Source organism: Ascaphus truei, chromosome 2, assembly GCF_040206685.1.
Source record: "Ascaphus truei isolate aAscTru1 chromosome 2, aAscTru1.hap1, whole genome shotgun sequence".
NCBI classification, from domain to species: Eukaryota; Metazoa; Chordata; class Amphibia; order Anura; family Ascaphidae; genus Ascaphus; species Ascaphus truei.
Genome location: NC_134484.1, coordinates 413,743,022 through 413,763,265, shown reverse-complemented (window position 1 = coordinate 413,763,265; position 20,244 = coordinate 413,743,022). Strand labels below are relative to the sequence as shown.

The 20,244-nt window shown below is 40.6% G+C and overlaps 1 protein-coding gene across 8 annotated transcripts in view; it reads right to left on the bottom strand.

Moving 5' to 3' along the window:
- CACNB2 (calcium voltage-gated channel auxiliary subunit beta 2) overlaps positions 1-20,244 on the bottom strand; it is a 358,339-nt gene that overhangs the window by 108,869 nt on the left and 229,226 nt on the right. For 6 of the 8 annotated variants that reach the window (XM_075587515.1, XM_075587519.1, XM_075587521.1 and 3 more), the window contains one exon: positions 6,653-6,772. In XM_075587515.1, the coding sequence (XP_075443630.1) occupies positions 6,653-6,772 (120 nt within the window). Of the gene's footprint in view, positions 1-6,652; positions 6,773-7,683; positions 8,196-20,244 lie in introns of those variants that run through there. The other 2 variants (XM_075587517.1, XM_075587523.1) reach the window with 2 other exon arrangements.

Genomic DNA, 20,244 nt, shown 5'->3' with positions numbered 1-20,244 from the left:
CATTGCATCTGGGAGACAAAAACAGAAAAATCTCAGAGTTACATGCAAATATGGCGAGACTATCAGGTGAGCATAAAAATAACAATAAGGCGGAAACGTTAACAAAATTGAAGGATACTAGAATTGAATTAAATTTGCTCCTAAGCTCCCAGGCAGAAAATGCATTGAGTTGGTCAAAGAGGATATGTTATGAAAAGGAAAACAAGCCAGATACCTTGCTAGCATCAAAACTAAGGAACAAACAGCTGGTACACACACACACACACACACACACACACTGGTACACACACACACTGGTACACACACACACACACACACACACTGGTACACACACACACACTGGTACACACACACACACACACACACACACTGGTACACACACACACACACACTGGTACACACACACACACAGACACTGGTACACACACACAGACACTGGTACACACACACACACACACACAGACACTGGTACACACACACACACAGACACTGGTACACACACACACACACACACACACACACACACAGACTGGAGTACAGACAGAGGCAGCCACGAGCAGGTGGCTCTCCGCCTCCCCGTGCACCCACCCCCACGCCCATCTCCCGCACCTAGGGGGGGGGATAGGAGCGCCGGGACACAAAGGTAAACTGCCGCCCCCCCTCCCCCGGAGGGCAGCCACGGGCTCCCGGGCAGAATGGGGGAACACCGCGCAGCCACCACTGCCAGCCCCCGCGCCCATCTCCCGAACCAAGGGGACAGGGGGGGGGGGGAGGGAGCGCCAGGACAGGAGGCAAAGGATAAAAAACCCACCTCCTATCCCCCCGGGCGGGCAGAGGGGGGGAAACACCGCGCAGAAGAGCCAGGAGCCGCGGGCAGAGACACACACCACGTGTGCTCTGCCGCAGGAAGCGGAAGCCCCGCCCCCAGGCACCCTTCCTTCCATCCATTCCACATGCCGGTCCTTGGTGAAGGATGATGCCGGGGGGCGGGGCTTAATGCCGGGACGCTGGGGATTGGCCAACAAGGTAGGAAACTGCCGGGGGGGGGGGGAGGGGTTGGCATTAAAAAAAATAAAATACTTACCAGCCGGGCTGCTGCAGTCTCCTCCTCCGCGCCGCTGCAGACTCGCGCACAGCGCACAGCGCACCGCAGCTTACTCGCGCACCGCCGGCGACAAAAAATAAATAAATGGGACACATTGAGGAAAATCCGGGACATTTCCGGTACACACAGAAAAGCGGTGCAGCTCACGAAAAACCGGGACTGTACCGGCAAAAGGGGGACGGGTGGTCACCCTAAATGTAAACCAACTTTTCAGGACTGACAACACAGCTGAGAGAACGGACATAACTGCCCAACTTACTGGGGGTAAGTACATGATTAATAAAGGGTCTCGTGAGAATTTGTGTTTACAGGAAAGGCACTTGATGTACTTCATTAACCGATGTATTGGTCACAAATGGGTCAACTTACAAACAACGGATGTAAATAAGTCCTTGAAAAAGCTTGCAAATGTGATTGTATTATCTTAAATGTCTTTTTCTTAGTAAAAAAAAGTTAAAAAATAAAGAAATCAGAGTTGGTGCGTTTGGAAATGACCCCCAATGTTGAAAAGCTTCTCAGTGCCAATTATAATTAACATAAACAAATTAACTTCTGACTAGTATCTGTTTATCTGGCTAAATGTGGTGTAAACGTAAAAGAAATAGCAGTGGGTGCATCCAAATCCACATCATATTTTCTCTTAGAAAAATAAATATCACGAATATGATTGTTATAATTGTGAACAAGAGTAGATCAAGGGAAAAACTATAAAAAATACTAACTACAACACATGCATCTTATTGCAGAGTGTTGTCACCATGCAGGAGAGATTCATTGCAGATGCTCTGCAGAGGATCTGCAGCTGCTTTATTACAGCTCTTTGCTTCCGTTCCTGGTGTGCACAAGTTGTCTCCCAGTCAGAACCATTGTCAGACGCATAGAATTCCTCGGATAACTGAAGTGAAAACATTTGATGTGCAGATATAAAGAGTAAGAAAAACCATGGCCCAGTTGTAATTCTTTCTACTTCTGCTCTGACAGCTATGCCAGAGGTAATAAATATTGTATAAAGTCTGTGCGTATACTGTAGCCAGCATCACTAAGACAAATTCCCATAGCAACACTGTGCTATATTTACTTATCACAAAGAAAAATGTTAGCAGTAAATGCTGAAGCATCCTCTTATTTTGCACAAGATCGGTGTTACCTGTTTCTTTACTTGCTGCTTTTCTTCTAACTGCCTCAAAACACAATAAAACCTTTGTCATTACAAAGAGTACAACCCTGGCCTGTATGTTATTGCGAATGGTATGTAGCCCCTGTCTGAATTAGGCTCCAGTTTGCATTTCAGATTGCCATGAGTAATACTTAGAAACATGCACTATGACCTGTCCAGGGGAGCTTGACCAGCATCCTACTAAAAATGGACAGTGTTAACTTTCCTCCTTCTGCAGATGGGGGAAGAGGGAGATATTTGGTGTGACTAACCAGTAATGTTGCTTCACTTTTACTCCAGTAAGTGCTATTTTCAATCAGAACATTTGTAATCTTTCTAATCTCTAGCAGTAGGGTCTAAAAAAAAAATGATCCTGACGCTCATACTGATGAGGTTAAAGATATCATTACTGCGATTAGCCCTTGGTAAGGCTTGTTACAATAGCGTGTTGTATGTATGTCTTTATTTATATAGCGCCATTAGTGTACATAGCGCTTCCCATTAGTACTACACGTGACAATCAGATAAATAACAAATAATACAAATAACAGATCATGGGAATAAGTGCTTCAGAAATAAAAGTAATATTTCGGAAGAGGAGTCCCTGCTCCGGGAAGCTTACAATCTAATTGGTGGGGAGAACGTACAGAGATAGTAGGAGAGCATTCAGGTAAGTGCGTCTGCAGGGGGCCAAGGCTTTATGTATCGTGTATATCAGAGGTCCCCAACTCCAGTCCTCAAGGACCGCTAAAAGTGCAGGATTTAAGGATAGCCTCTCATTAGCACAGGTGGCCCAATCATTTTGACTGAACCACCTGTACTCTAGCAGGGGTATCCGTAAAACCTGCAGTGTTAGTGTTCCTTGAGGACTGGAGTTGGGGACCTCTGGTGTATAGTATTAGCCACGGTGCTATTCATATGCTTCTTTAAGCAAGTGTGTCTTAATGTGGCTCTTAAAGGTGGATAGAGAGGGTGCTAGTCGGGTATTGAGGGGAAAGGCATTCCAGAGGTATGGGCAGGCAGTGAGAAGGGTTTAAGATGAGAGAGGGCTTTATATACAAAGGGGTATAGAGAAGACATCCTTGAGCAGAACATCTCCACTTTGGTCTCGTCTGTCTAAAGGACATTGTTCCAGAAGTCTTGTGGTTTGTTCAGATACAACTTTGCAAACCTAAGCCGTGCTGCCATATTCTTTTTAGAGAGAAGAGGCTTTCTCCTGGCAACCCTTCCAAACAAACCATACGTGTTCAGTCTTTTTCTAATGGTACTGTCATGAACTTTAATATTTAACATGCTAACTGAGGCCTGTAGAGTCTGAGATGTAATTCTTGTTTTTTTTTTTCAATTTGTCTGAGCATTGCACGGTCTGACCTTGGGGTGAATTTGCTGGGACGTCCACTCCTGGGAAGATTGGCAACGGGCTTGAATGTTTTCCACTTTTGAATAATCTTTCTCACTGTAGAATGATGGACTTTAAATTGTTTGGAAATTACCTTATAACCCTTCCCAGATTGATGGGCAGCAACAATTGCTTCTCTAAGATCATTGCTGATGTCTTTCCTCCTTGGCATTGTGTTAACACACACCTGAATGCTCCAGACCAGCACCTGTCTGCTACTTAGCATCTTAATTCCTATGGAAGCAGTAAGGGTGTTTTTAACACATAGCTTCTCCATGTTGGCTTTATTTTTGCTAAATAAATCATGACACAGTGTAATATGTCATGTGTTGTTGTTCATCTGAGGTTGTATTTACCTAATTTTAAGACCTGCTAAGGAACAGATGATTTTTATTATGTCCTGATATGTACAACCATAGAATTCAAAGAGGGTGTACTTTCTTTTTCACACAACTGTATGTCTTTTTTCAACCTCAACTACTACGTAACTGGTATTCTGGAAACAGAGCAAGATGTACTATTCACACCACTGAGGTACAGAAAATGTATTTTATGCATTTTTTTATTTGGCCTTTTGGACAGTCTGTTCACACCATTACCTCCCAAGAGGAATCTGATGCCATATTTACTATGCAGTGTTACCCCATAACTAAGCCATGAGGTGTCTTGTGGTGATGGAAGGGTTCTTATTGAGTAGCACCACAGAGTAAATGGTCTTGCGTGTTTTGCCGCTACAGTCAGCCTGCTTCAGATTAACCTTCCCATTGAATAATGATATGAATTCTGTGAATGAAACACATTCTGTTTGTGCCTTGCAACGATCTGCCAGATCTATGTATACTTATAACGTGACAGTATCTACCATCTATAGAATTGTTTTGGGTTCAACAAGAGGATCAGACTTTAAACACGTGATCAACATTTATGAGTGGCTCAAAGGCCCGCCGATGGGGTCCTGACCTCCCTCGGTCGCGCCAGACATTGGACCCAACTTCCATACGCAGGACCGGTGTGCTATCGGAGGCCTTCCTCATAAGGTAACATTTTGTTTTGGGGGGGGGGAGAAGGGGAGGGGGGGTTGTGCTGTTGTTCTGGAAGGGAAAGTGTTGTGTGGTATTATAGGGATCATGTGTGGGGTGGAAGTGTGTGTGGGGGGTTAAATGAGATTGAGGGGGAGGGGGTGCACAGTTTATGAGCAGGAGCAGGGGGGAGTGAGGGAGAAAAGTACATGGGGGTGAGAAAGATGGGGGCATGGAAAGGCTGCTGACAGTGAAAGCTGGTGGTGGTGGCCCTGGTGGCTCATGAGAGGTCAAGTCTATAAAATCGGTAGAAAATCTCAACTAAGAACAATTCTGCTCAGATAACTTCAGTACACATTACAATGTCTGTCAAGCTCAGTTACTTTCAAAAACTATTTACAACTTTATGAAACATCTAGGCACCTGTTTATGGGCTCTTTCTATCACTCTATTCGTAAAGCAAAATACCCCAAGATCCTCAAGCTTAAACAAACCATTTTCTCTATTTCCCCATATCTTATAAAACACGACCTATAGTACAGTATGTATCAAGGCAATATTGAAAAGAGAAACATACTGAACTGCAGGGGAAAGCAAACTTTCCTCGCGGCCTGCTCTCCCTCCCCCTCCTTACCTTGTCTTTGGTATCACTTGATGTTGCGTCGCCGAAGACAAGGTAAGGGACGTTGCAGAGGCCTCACACTATCCCTCTGCATTTAATTTAAATGCCTTGGGGAAGAGTTCGGGGCATCTGCAACCACCGAGCCCCCCCTGGCAAATCTTGCACCTCCCTGGGGGGCGAGCCCGCCAGTCTGTGCACCGCTGCTGTACTGTACACTTTTGTTTCTCAGTGTGAAATTTATATATTATTTACGATTTTTGAAACTGTGTAATACAGTGTACAACCTATAATAGGATGCATCAAATTCTGCATCTCTGACTCATGTTCTTTTCTTTTCACACTGTCACACATTTTTATCAGTTCTTGGGTGTTAAATAAAAAAATAAACAAATACTGCCTGGAGAATTATCTGCGTTAAATGTAAGAAACTTGATTTCCAAGCTAATTACATTTTATGCAGCTGTAAAAGGTAACGAATCACATTATAGCACTTATGTCTTTGCATTGCTAAAAAAAGTTCCCCATAACTTGATGTACTCCCGCCACACAATTTAATAACCCTTACAATGCAAAAATCTATAACCAAAGACTCATTTATTACAATACACACTATTAAATTACCAAATACTGTATTTAAAATAACAATTTAAAAAATGTATTAATTGGTGCAACATAGTTATCTAGTATAACAAAAGATGGTTATTTAGTATCACACAAACTTTATATAATAATAAACCTTATTTCATACAGTGCTTTCTCCCAATGGGATTCAAAGCGCTTCATAATTACAGTATAGTGCACGGTAGACAGTACATAGGATTGTTGCAGACACAGTCCCTGCCCAGGTGAGCTTCCAATCTATGATTTTGGTGCCTGAGGCACATGGAAATAAAGTGATTTGGCCAAGGTCACAAGGAGCCGACACCGGGATTTGAACCGGGTTTCCCTGCTCAGTGTTATCACTGTCTTTACTCACTGAGTCACTCCTTCAGTGTGATAATCATTTTGTTTATGAACAAATGTCTACTTCAGAAAACAATAAGAAAAACTAAGAGCATACATTGAAGCCGGCAATTTAAAACAGTGGATATTTCTTAAAATTAGTTGATATTTTGCAACAAAAGCAAAGTACATACAACCATGTTGCTCTAGCAGAGAACAGCAGCTAAGCAACATTGTCTACAATCATTTTCTTAAGTATGTCTTTACCTCCCCCCCCCCGTGATACCATACAATTCCTAAAGCATTGTATATTTGATCGCAGCAAATAAAAACAAACAGCAGCACACTGTAGCTCTTTCATACAGTAGATCTCAACAGAGATCGGGGCACGCAAGAAGAGATGCTCTACCTTTGCTTTTTCCAGCTGTGCCTGGGCCTGACGTTCTGCCTCTCTCCGCACAGCCTCTCGGTCTTCTTCCAAAGAGACATCGGAATCGGATGGACGGCTGTTGTAGGAATCCGCCGAACCCTGGGGAGAGGAAAATACATTTCAATAAACACACAGTGGCTATATGATGTCATGCATAACCTTTCAAATAAATAATGGCGTGTTAACAATAACAGGAAACACACCAACAGCTAAGTAGTTTAGACCATTTATAAACTGCTCTGATTATTATTCATGAAAGCCTGTTATTTTGTTGAACAAAGTGTATATTTACCCAGATAAGCTAGTGCCTGGACATGTGCCATATTACCTGGCTTGCCAGGTACAGTATATAGCCTCTGCCTTTGTAGAAAAGTAGATCTATGTTATGTTTGTATCCTAGGTGCTGATTTGTATTTCTTCAGTCTGCTGCTAGTATTTGATTTCAATGCAGTTGAATCACAATATGTCATAAATACAATGCATTTCCATAACAGATTAAAAAAATAACAAAACAAACAATTACACAGAAGAATATAAACAATGAGTTCAAATGCATACATGACAATTGTTTTGTATTGGCTTAAGTAATTTACCTATCTGTATTCAACTATAGTTTCAGGGCATCAGCCTAAATGTTTCTTATAACTCTTCAGTTAGACACATGTTCATGTGGAAAACAAGCAAGACATCAAGCAAGAATCACAGCAGAATTAGGGGCTAGAGGGTTCTTTTTTTTCTACAAATTTATAAAAAAAAAACTATGTTCAATGTCAATATAGTCCACAACTTTCTTGGTGGTTTTATAAATATTTGTGCAAAGACAATCAATTTATATTTTCCAATAACAATGTAAAATAAGATACACAACATGTTTAGGAAACTTCATTTATATGCCTGCTATTATCGAACCAAGAGTATTATGCTATAGACAGAAAATTGCTAACAGTCGATACAGTCCCCTCACCACTTCCCTTTCCCAACACAGGTAACACAACACACACAGAGCTTACACAGATATCAGAATTCTTCAAGCGTCCTCCTTTGGCTCTTTTTAGAAGCTTGATCCAGGTGGCCTTCATTAGCCAGACCCAGACTGCTCAGTTATTGTCCCCAGCTGCAGCGGCCAGCACAGATTCTCGCAAAGCATATGCACAGCGTGCAGGGCAGAATCACCATCCCTGCCTTATCCATGCTCCCCATCAAGCTGCTACCACCCAGCCTCAGCAATATAAAACTGAAGTGCAAGGAAAAGGCTGTATTTTGTTTTTTCTCATTCCAGTCAAAAAATATCCATGCAAAAAAAATAAAAATAAAAATAACCCCACCAAGGTCATCTAAAAATAAAAAGTGATTTCAAAAATGTCTCTTTCTAATCATGTTTCAGTTCATGATACAAGGAATCTTCTGAAGCATTAGTCTGTCTGTTAGGTGACTGTTGTGGGGAGAGATTCAAAATACCTCCTCTAAGGAAACCTTTCGAAAATAAAACCCGGTACAAAATGTATTCAGTGACATTTACAAGTGCAAAGTTCAATTAATCTCTATAGGGATCTGGTTGGGGGAAGGATTCTCACATCACTGGGCATGCTCAATACCCAGACCTTACGCAGATGCTCACATCACACTGGGCTGTTTCTCTACTGTATGTCAAATTGCTATTCTGCATCTCAAGGGTAAACAGCTTGAAAATAGCAAGATCCTTGCAAAACTGAAACAGCTGGTAAACAGTTTTACGTTTTGTTTAATCTCTGTGCCACACATTTTTGTGGTCTAAAGATCAAATGTATTTCTATTTCTAGCTATGTTTATCTCAGGTAACATTTAATTGACAACACACAATGATAATGTATCCTACAAAATCAGTGCATTGTTTTAGATTATAAAGAGCAAGATGCTTTATTAACCTCCTCAGTGAGTGACATTCTGCCAACACTTAAACAGTTAATGACGATAAATAAATTCATAATGAATAAAATACAAAAATAAATGTAAATTTAAATACATTTATACATAATACATTGAGCGGTCTGCAACCTAAACTGTGTATTAGTAACATTGATGTGTGTGCAGGTGTTTTAAGTAGGCCACTGCTAGAACGATACAATACTAAAAGGCAGTCTTGAAAAAACTGCACAGAAAAGTAAACCTATAAATAGAGTTTAAATGGAAGCTTTGATTTTTGCCGACTTTGAATTGAATTACTAATGCTGGAGAAAAATGTTGAAAATAAAGCAGCGCCTTCTGTGTTTGACAAGATTAGGAAGACCTTTTTTTTATGTTAGGAAAATGTATTTTCCCAGAATTTTATTTGTTACCTATATTATAATTCTCCTAATTCTAGACTTTAAATTCGTTTTACAATTCTAAATTGGTCTTGCTGGAATGGAAAAAGCGCAGTGCTTTACTGGGGCAGAGCCATTTACAATCAAAGTGAACCACAGACAGATAGTTTAGGTGTGTAAAATCTGGGTGTTTTATGCATTTGTTTAATTAATATTAATTGGATAGATATTTTAAAATCATTTTTGAAAAAGGAGAATAACCTTTTCACTCCAGTGATATTCATACACACCCCTCCATATCAGCAAATAGACTAGTGAACGTGCCAAATGCAATGCTCAAGTGAATGGTCTTCACCAAGGTAGCCCCAATTGCTCCCTTACCCACAAAGCATAACACAGACAAACCATAACACAGACAAACCATAACACACATGTACTATAACCAGATCGCAGCTTTACTGATATCAAAGATTTGACTACAAGGCGCTCTACCCACAGACCCAAAATGATCAGTCTATCCCCCAACATGAGTAATCAGCCATATCTTCGGGCCTATTGCCCTTAACATAATATCCATGCGGCTTGCCACTGGCCAAGCATGGTAACCATAACACCACCCACTATCATCTGGTGAGGGACAAATCACACAAACCTGCTGTGACAGACAAACAACATCAATAGGAAAGAAAGGAGGGTATTACTGCTTCCTTGGTTATTTTCGTAAGTTCATCCTCCCCCCGCCAGCAGACTAATTTATTTAATTATAGGGGTTCAGCCCTTCGTCATGGACCCCTCTCCTGACTTTGACGGGGTGCTTTATTGTGTGACCACAATTATGTGTTTTTAATTAAATAACTTCTAAGAGAGTGGTGTTTAACATGCATTAAAGGAGCCTTCCCCAGCAGTGCAAGATCTTTGTAACACTCATGCTTGTGATAATTTGTTGCCAATATTCCCAGCAGTTTGAGTTGTAAACTGCAACAATAGATAATGTTACCTTAGTAATATAAGAATACATTGTAGCTGCTGAGTTACACTGACAGGAGGATTGATTTGAAACTGAAAGGCAGCCATTTAGTGAACCCTGTACAGCAGGATTTTGCTGATTGATCACGGGAGAACGAATCAATTGGCAGCTTAGGTAATTAGTTTTCTATAAAGGTAATCAAAGGCTGCATATATTAAAAGGACAAACATGTTTATATTTTTGTTTTAAACTGCTTTGATTGCCTCTAAGTGTACGTTAATGCAGATGTAGCCACCCTTATTGTTTCTGTCGCTGGAACAGAAACTCGCAACGCTGGGGGATGTGGCAACCGAAATTGCGCTGTCCGTTCCATTTAATGGGATTCCCACAGCGTTAATCCTCCTTGGCCACAATCGGCTACAGTACATTGTGAGTAAATAATATATTGTCAAATTTATCAATGAATTAAAAAGGCAAAAGATAGAAGGTGCAAAAAAAAAAAACCCATAAACTTTAAGTTTGAGATGGAGCACAGCAAACATGGAAATAGTGAGCATCCCCAACATTCCTGATAACACAGAGCCACCTCTACAAAATACTAATATGATTTAAATTTCCCCAAACAAGCACTCACGGTCATTTTGTCCTTTGCCTCAGCTTAGTCCTGCATTATGGTTATGCCACAGAAATCAATGGAATGACCTCTGAAAACACCAGCAACTCCCTTGACATTAATTGCAGATTGCTTGTTATCCCTCCCTGCCTATCCTCGGCTGCAGTAGCAAAATATTTACAAATAATATTATTACTCATAAACAAAGCGTATAAACTATTGGTAGAAGAACATATAGTCAGTCACACATTCTATTAAGCCTACCCATCCAAAAAAAACCAAGCAACAATATGTTTATGTGGTTTACCGGGGGGAACAATAAGCCATGATTTCATTGACATGATCATCACAACTGTATCAATAAATGTGTCTTTCCATTAAACCTCTGCTTGTAGAGTATTTTAGAGCTCGTCTATAATCCTACATATGTCCTGTGTCATTGGTTTATAATGACAAATAAAATACAGTAGTTGGGAGGAGTGCCTCGTTTTCAGTGTTTTATTTCTGCTTTGTAATAGGAAGGTACAGCTGTGCTATACACAAGACACTGTGACATGATGGTGCTATAAAAGGACAACCTAAACTAAAGATGTGCAGTAGAAGGGCCCAACACAAAACATATAAAGCTGCAGCGACGAAGTGTTCAACACTTAATGCATTTTCACACTTAAACTCATGAACTTATATTGAATTTTGCAAATGAGAATGAAATACCAATACCTTTGAAATGAATACTCAATTTATATACACAGAATAAACTAAATTGACTGTGCTTAAACAATTCACATTACACATACAGGCATACCCCGGTTTAAGGACACTCACTTTAAGTACACTCGCGAGTAAGTACATATCGCCCAATAGTCAAACGCCAGCTCACGCATGCGCCTGTCAGTACGTCCTGAACAGCATTACCGGCTCCCTACCTGTACCGAAGCTGTGCGCAAGCGGGGAGACTATAGAGCTTGTTACACATGCGTTATTTACATCAGTTATGCAAGAATATGATGTTTGCAGTACAGTACATGCATTGATAAGTGGGAAAAAGGTAGTGCTTCACTTTAAGTACATTTTCGCTTTACATACATGCTCCGGTCCCATTGCGTACGTTAATGCGGGGTATGCCTGTAATCCTGAAAGCTCCTATACGGAATAAATCTCATTAAAGATAGCCTTAAAATATACTTCTGTTGCTATCAAAGTCTAACAATTCAATATAAAAATAATAGAGGTTTAAATTTAGGTCAGACATGCGACCATAAAATAGCCATTGATTTTGTTGGGGTGTTTCTACTTAAGAGAAAGCTTAGGCCTGAGTTAGTATGCAGTACTGTATATAGAAAAAAATCACATGGACAGTCATTCTTAATGGAATGTATCATTTTATACTTCATCGCATACCAGGTTAATACTTAATTTTGTGAAGTTTACTCATACTAAATGTGAATATCACAAGGATTTTCAAACACTAAACAAAATCTACATACATGATACATTTGGTTTGAACATTTTGAGAACTATAGAAATGCTTTTCCTATTGAAACTATATAGGACATGGTTAATTTATTTGCAGGATTTACCTGGGTTACCAATATAGTAACAATTTACCTTTTCTACAAGTATGTGGATCATTATTCATTTAATCTTATTTAGGCTTAAATATGAATATGCACCCTGAAGTATCAGTGAAGTATCAGTAGCTAACCTGATACACTATTTCCTTACAGCTCTAAAACGCTGTATGACTGGGATCCTCTGTTATTCTGGCAAGGAAACTGAGAAAACTTCCCCTTTTCCATCCACTTATTATTAATGAATTGATTAGATGTATTTATTGCTACTTAATAAATAAATAAACAAACTGTTTATTGCTGCCCAAAGTGCGTTGTGCAAATTGCCTGCATTGATATTTCAGCCTGTAACTTCCTCATAGCCTGTTGCTTAGATACGTGACGTCATCGTGTCCCGTGCGTTGGCCGATGTTGCGGGACGCGACGACAGATGCGGAAGAGGGAACCGCTCCCCTTCACAGTGCATGGGTAGTGGGAATGGGAGAGTAATTAAACCTTTAGGGGTAATTTCGATGCAGTTGTCACAGACAAACTACAGGTGTAGGGTCTCGGGAAAGGGCTTTGTGCCCTGAAATGTCACACTATGATTGTATCTGCTCTACAAATGGCTTAAACTGAGTAAGCTTTTTACAGTATTCATTCCTGAGTGCTTCCTTCAAAATGGCTATGTTTTGAGGACTCTAATGAATATGTCTGAATACGTATTTTTGAGTGATACAGCCATTTGAATCTCAAAAAGTCCATTGTTGCCGTTCATGAATAGGCCCAAGAGTGTCTGTCCTATGCTTTCGGTCGTTATTATTTAGTCAGACTGCACAGGGTAACTACCCATGCCCTTTCTCTGGAGATTCTCAGGGGGGTACATTGTCTTTCATATATCTCATAATAAATTCATTTTAAATGAATTAAGCAGCAAAAATAGTGATAGACTTGGTAAAAGAACAGTCCACAGTGAAAATGTGTTATTTTGTTTTAGCATTAACCCTAATATGATTAAAATGTATTGTATTGGTAACATGACAAATTGTGACAGTAATGAGAAAGAATAAAAGCACAAGAGCTGCAAAGCCAGATGTTAAAATGCACTAATTGATCATATTTGTAATCCTCCCTGCCTGGCTCCATAGGGACTTTACATCGGATAGTCTATATATTTGGCTTCCTCAGGATGGTGGTGATGGAGAAAAGATGGCTGCCAGATACTTTGTAGTTAAGGACAATTTCTTCCCCAGATGCATTACTGCATTCCTGGAGAGGTACATTCCTTGAACACAGTTGAAGTATTGGATTTAACATACAAGATAGCTTCTTTCTCTTATTACCAAGCTTCATGATACCTTCTTGGCCCATGCTTGGGCTACCTCTTTATGTCTTTGGTCAATGAGACCTTGAGTTCTGTAGCTTTCTCTCACCTTCCTTTTGATAGTGCTTCAGTGCTGAGATGGCAGAGGAGGTCCCTTTCTATTGAGCCTTACCTTATACTCCCCTGGGGTGCTCACAGCGGGAGGGTGTCCAAGGATATAAGATACAACTCTTTTAAGAGTGCCAGTTACCATTTGGGGTAACCATTTACGGGACACAGGCCTCCCTGCTGGGAGCCTGAACTTATATCCTTCATCTACAAGTGCAGTCACCCATCTGTAAAACAAAGAAGGGGATGCCTACCTTACGTTACTTGTTTACATTTCTATATGCAGGTGAGACCCCTCCTCAACTGTCTCTTCTGTCTATTCTCCAGGGGGTCTGAGGGTGGAGTCCTTCTCCCCTCCTATTTATAACCCCTCTCCCACTCCACGTCCCTAGGCAGAAAAAAGGGCGGTGCTAGGCCTCTGCTGAGCCACCCTAGACCAGGTGACCCATCCAGCATATTCCAGAAGCAGGGTGTGGTCAGGCCCCTGGCTGGTCACTTTGCAACAAACTATCTAAAAGGTGGCAGGTGTTCAATATCCAACTCCTTCCAATCATTTAACCCCTTACACCCTATGGTAATCCCAAAGGGGTTACATATTCATTACATTATAAATAATTTGCATCATTGTGAAGTAATTTACCAATGATCCATCAAGATATTCTGCAAATAGAACCTGTTAATGTTTATAACTTCCCATGTCTGCAGCTAAACCGTTCAGGAAGGCAAAGGAATATAACACATTGGAAATTCACAATATACTTCATGCACTGCATATATTCTTCCTTCCCCCCCCCTCTATTCTCTAATGTATTATATTAATCTTTGAGTTGATTCAAGGTCCCTAAATTGTACGATAAACTTCCTCTTGATGCCAGTCACTAGCTATCAAAATGACATATTAACACTACTCCAGGGGTGGCCAACCGTGGCCCACAGGCCACTTGACAGCATTTGGAATGGCTGGCGTCCCACCCCCATCACCCCTCCCCCACCCCGCTGGTGCATAAGTCCGACCAATTTCCGTACCCCCCACGGGGCCCCCTGCTCCCATCTGCCGTGGGACTGGAGGCCTCCCCCTACCCCTCGGTAAAATTCTTAGGGGGGGGGGAGGGTGAATTGAGTGAGAGAGGAAAAGGGGGTGGGGGAGAGGGTATGACAGTGGCTTGCCAAAAAATATTGTGTCAGAAAAAAAAAGATTGGCCAAACCTGCTCTGCTGAATATGGTGGTATTAGGTGGTATTAGTCCACGTGGATCCGGCAGTATATGGGGCCGACCATATACAATATTCAACTCAATATGTTGATATATATTTATGTATGCAGAAATATTTGTTTGTTGTAGTTACCTGTTTGCCGACAGCTATTTCATAGTAAGGATCACCCGAGGTAAACCTTACATGAAGTTCTGAGAAGATGGTAAGGGACAGATAGGAAAAGAAAGCTAAATCCTAACGTACGTTCCGTTGATATATTAAAGTATATGATACAGGCATGGTGAAGAGACTGGCAAAGCTGGCAATGCCAAGAAAATCAACTAACATAGAAGAACATACTACAGAAATTTTAGCAACACATCCTACAATATATCCTTAAGACCAATCAGTCTAGAGGCCCTTATGATGAAAGGGGTGCCAGTGACAGATCCAACAGGATTAGAACCCACAATGCTGCCACTCAGGGGAGCAGTTCTAGCATTGAACTAAAGAAACGTCACTCTCTCATATGTCTCAGGTGTGCTCATTATGTTGCACAAGGAACATTGAACTGGCAGCCAGAAAGTGGAAATAGTTTGCTTTTAAAGGGACACTACTTTTCCCTCTTTCTTTTTTTCTTATTTTTATTTTATATATGTAAAGCATGTGACAATGTATAATTCTACATTCTTACCTAAGATGTCAATCATTTGGTGTTCCTGTTATAAATCTGTACACATCCTGATTGTGTGCCTAACATTATGGCTGCCTTTCAGTTCTAATCAATTCCGTCAGTCAGTGTAAATCAGTAGCTACAATATATCCTTATATTACTAAGGTAACACTATCTATTGTTACAGTTTACAGCTCAAACTGCTGGGAACATTGGCAACAAATTATCACAAACAAGAAAGTGTTGCAAAGATCTTGCACTGCTTGAGTGGTTGGCTAAAACAGGCTTGTGACAGGGTCTCTTCCCCGTCTAAAGGCTTGGATGGAAAATCCTCTAGTTAGCTACTGAGTCCAGCAGAGAGCTGGTTAATCTGCAGCCTGAAGCTGTTACTCGGTTTCCACCTGGCTCATTAGCAGACTTTAAAAACCCCGCAGTAGTGATTACAGGGGCGCTCTCTGATCTAGACACACACCCAGGTCTGCAATAGGGAGCAGGCTGCAGTTGATTTCCCTGCCCCAGGAGGGTACTGGACCCAGGACTGCTGTGGAGAGAAACCTGCACAAGGACTTCCAGGCCTCTAACCCAGCTGAATGTAACTGACCTCCACTCTGTTTTATATGTCTGTTGTTGGTAAGCGGCTTAGCCCCCCAACCCATATACAGGGTGTATGCTGTTTAGTCAGCGCTCCCTATAGGGCTAGATTGGTTTTGTTTAACCCTGTTGTTGCTAATCAGAAGCTGTTAATGTTGTCAAAGTTATGGCTAGTAAAAAAAACACTTGTTTTCTCTTAACGTCTCCTGTTTTTAAAACCTTTGCACACATCTCCTACACGGCGATAGCAATCAAAGGATACTTTAAAACGGATTAAAAATGGCATTAAGAGTTGAATTATTATTATTTTTTTTTTAAGTCGTTATCTACTACTACAGAACTTAATTATTACAAAAACAGACATAAGATTTCACATGTTTTTCTGCTTTAAAGGAAGCTAATTGGACAGGGGCTACAGGTGTGAGAAGAGCTCAAAAGTATGCTGTGACAACAGCATTTCCCAGCATCTGGGCTAGTTCAGATGCTAACACAACATTTAATAACCAGTACTCTTCCATAAGACCTTCCTGAGCTAATAAACACCCTACTATCCATTCACTTGAATGGGCCTTTAAGTGTCTTCCATTTTCTGGAAGGTATCTTATGAAATAACAACACTGTAAAAATGGGACTAGATAACCAAGCTGATTCTAAAGCACAGCTCTCTTGGGAGGACTGATTTTAATTGCTTAGGTACTGTATCTGACTTGATCCCCACTTGGTTTACGTATTGATAAGATGGTATCAAAAACCCATGCCACAAAGAAAAATACTATGCAGAAAAAGTGCTGTCTTAATCTATTGACCAATAGAAATACCGTTGAAATTAATGACAATCCTTAACTATTGAAATATTTTGTATAATACTGTATAATACTGCCCCCAGTATCGCCTCCATATACTCCATATTTTTACCACCTGTCCAGAAGACCTCAGCAACAAATCATGTTTCCATATAATTTACACAATTTAATAAACCTATTCGTTATGTGACTTCCCATAGAAATGAAGCTAAATAGTGGTCAGGTGATTAATATTTGATTCATCCAACGTTGCGGTCTAACACAGCAGTCCTTTCTCAAGGTTACGTGACTTATCACTGTGACATGGTTACTGCTTGCCTCTAACCACAATATACATTTTACTGGTTTAATCTTTAAAAAAAATGTGCAAGAAGCATTGCCCAAGCACTGTGCCTGAGCAAGGATGAGCCGTTCACTTCAGGAATTGCAAACCGGAGTCTCAAGGCCCTTGTCGACTACAAGATACTTCACCACTGAGGCGCGTCATACTTTCGCCATATCTTTAACATTAACTGCAGATTCTACTGAGTACATTCCAATTTTTGTATGTTATCTTTTATAATGGAAACCAACACACTCTTAAAAAAGATATTTATCTAATTGTACATTTACTAATTAAGTAAATAAACATCCTTTTCATCACGACAAAAATACCGTGTAGGTGCTTTACTAAATGTCAAGTTAATTTTATAATAAACTGGATTCTAGTTTGATAATGGAAAGAGATTTAGAAGGACTAAAAGTAAAGACATGTGTATATGGGTGCGTACCTCCTGCAGTGTGACCCCACTGCTGAAAAATCCAAATACTGCAAAGGAGGGAAGCGGCATTCCTGTATACTGTAGATTTCTGTTTCAGGCCTCTATGGTATTATAGGTGAAACATAGTATTTCTGCATGCTCCTTAATACATGGTAAATTATTTGTCTAAGGAATCTAGACACGGGTCTGGCTACCTCCTTTTAGGGTGCACAGCTTGAAATTAACCTACAGAACATGATGTATAGCTAGATATAATCCAAACACTCCACCTACAAGGCCATACACTGAGGCTAAGGCCCCGGTAACTCCGCTGCAACGCGCGCCCGCGAGATTGGCGGCGCGTGCAGCCGATTCCCCGGTCTGCAGCTCACTGCAGGAGGAGAGACCGGGGGGGGGGGGGTGAGGGGGGCGTGTTGGGGGCGCAGCCATGACCTCACCCGGCAGGTTCGCCCTCATTGGCTGAACCGCCGGGGGGTGTGCCTTATCGCTCGACGCGAGTCCTGCTCTCAATTCTATTGAGTGCAGGAGCAACTCTCACCCCAGCGCTGCGCCCCCCCCTCGCAGCGGGCCCGGCGCCATTGAGGGGAGGGCTCTAGTCCGTGCAGTGTCCGCCACAGCGGGCGCTGTAGTAGGCAGCGGGGGCAAGGCCTGAGGCTGCACCAAAAAACAGGCATTGTTACTATTACTGTTGAATAATGTTCTCTGTGTATGCAACTATCCATATTGATTTCTTTTTGTGATCCTCTCCCCCCTCCTCATGCCTAACTTGAAACACAAATAAAAACGAAGTTGGAAAAAAAAGAGAACTATTCCTGTAATGTAAACGATCACAGTACTAATGTATCTGAAAACTACTTGTACCATAGTTGTAAATATAGCAATCTTTGAAACCATACTTTTCTTAAATAAAGCATTTGTTGTAGATGTAGTTTGGCAGTACATTAGTAATCCCTGATTACTCTTTCTAGTGGCTGCAAGAGTCAAGTGGACGCCGGTAGGCCTATTGTTTCTCCCAGATGAGTATTCTTGTCTGGGGATTGAAAAAGGTAATGTCTCAGGAACCTATTCTGTTTAGTGTGACGCTGTACATTTCCATTGATCTGTCTAGATTTACTAAGTGGCAATTCTATTCAAGGTAAAAAGCATTTGCAAGCTTTTTGTAAGTGTGTATCGGTGTGGCTTTATCTTGTGAATTGGCAAACAAAAGCAAAAATTTAAGAGAAATACTATTACTATACTATACTAAAACTATTTAAAGCTCTTAAAAAAATAATGTAGTTGCAAAAGCTATATTGGTCTTGGAGAAGCATTGCAGGTGATAAACATGACAGTTGTCCATAGAAATAACTATACAACTACAGAGAAGAGACCTGTGGAGTCCCAAAGCTCATGAACAACTGGACAAGGATCTGACCAAAGGGAAATAATAAGTTTGAAATGTTCTTTTAGATTTCAGAAAGTACTCGCTCTCTTAGCTTCAGTCAACCAACACCAGTCAACACAACGATGCCGAAAGATTACTCTGTATAATAGATTCAATAAAGCTAAACTTGGATTCAACATTCTGGACTTTGCTTGAAATATCACTTTGTCTTTCAGAGAAAAAAAAAGTGTAATGTCCATTGAAAGTATCAAGACCTACCAAAGAATTCAAAAATTGCAAGATGGGTACTATTTGCTGGACTATTTAGCAAAAAGGACTTTGCAAGCCGATAACGACCTAATACCCAAGCGATCTGGTATCCATGGAACCAGTGTAACCATTTAACATGTCAGCAATGCAGCTTTTTGAAGGGATAATATTATCAGTTTATATTATTTCTTTATAATTCCAGATACTCATCAAAATAAGTTATGGTGAGTAAAAAAAAAAAAAAAAAAAAGTTACAAAACCCTCCATGGTACAGCAAGTAGAAATCCTTCTATTGAGCACATTCACATGTCTCAGACAGGTTGCAAACCTGCCTCTACCCAAATGGATAGGAAGCAAAGTGACACACCGAGTGCTCGTTTGCATGTCATTACCCAGAATCCCTGGATGCAGTGGAAGCATTGTTTGCTGAGGGGTTATGGGGAAAGGCAGGGTTGCAGACATGTTTGAGATGTGAATGTTCTCATAAGTGGTATTTCTACTTGCTTTATAATACCACACATTTTTTGCCCAACATGACCTTTGTGTGTCTGCATCCTGTTTGGGGTTAACGCTTTCTAGTGCACAGAGAAAAACCATAACATGAATACAAGTTGCTTTTTTTTTGTTATCTTGCACATGACTTTCAGTAACAATTTCCCGATCTTAGATGAGAAACCGTAGAAACAACACACTGCTGAGAAACCTAGTTTCCGGTGAAAATATCCTTTAACATTTCTGGTGCATTAAAGCATCTAATAAAGTAACATTATCAAAGGTTAATTTATTGTTCTATGCGCTGGTAGTACTGCAATTCAGCTGTGTAGGACGTTTAGTTTAAATAATGTTATAAAAAGATATATTTTTATAAATGAAAGCCGCACAAAATGCTGCTCTAAAATACACAAGCCTTTAGAATCACTCAATCTTCTCCAGCTACTGTATATGTCATTGCACATGTATTCTGAAAGGCTGCATTTTTATACTTCTGTTAGCTAATAAGACTATAATTTCTATGCACTTTCTGCTAAACATTTTTTCCTATGATACTATTTTTTAAAAATGTAAGTGATTAT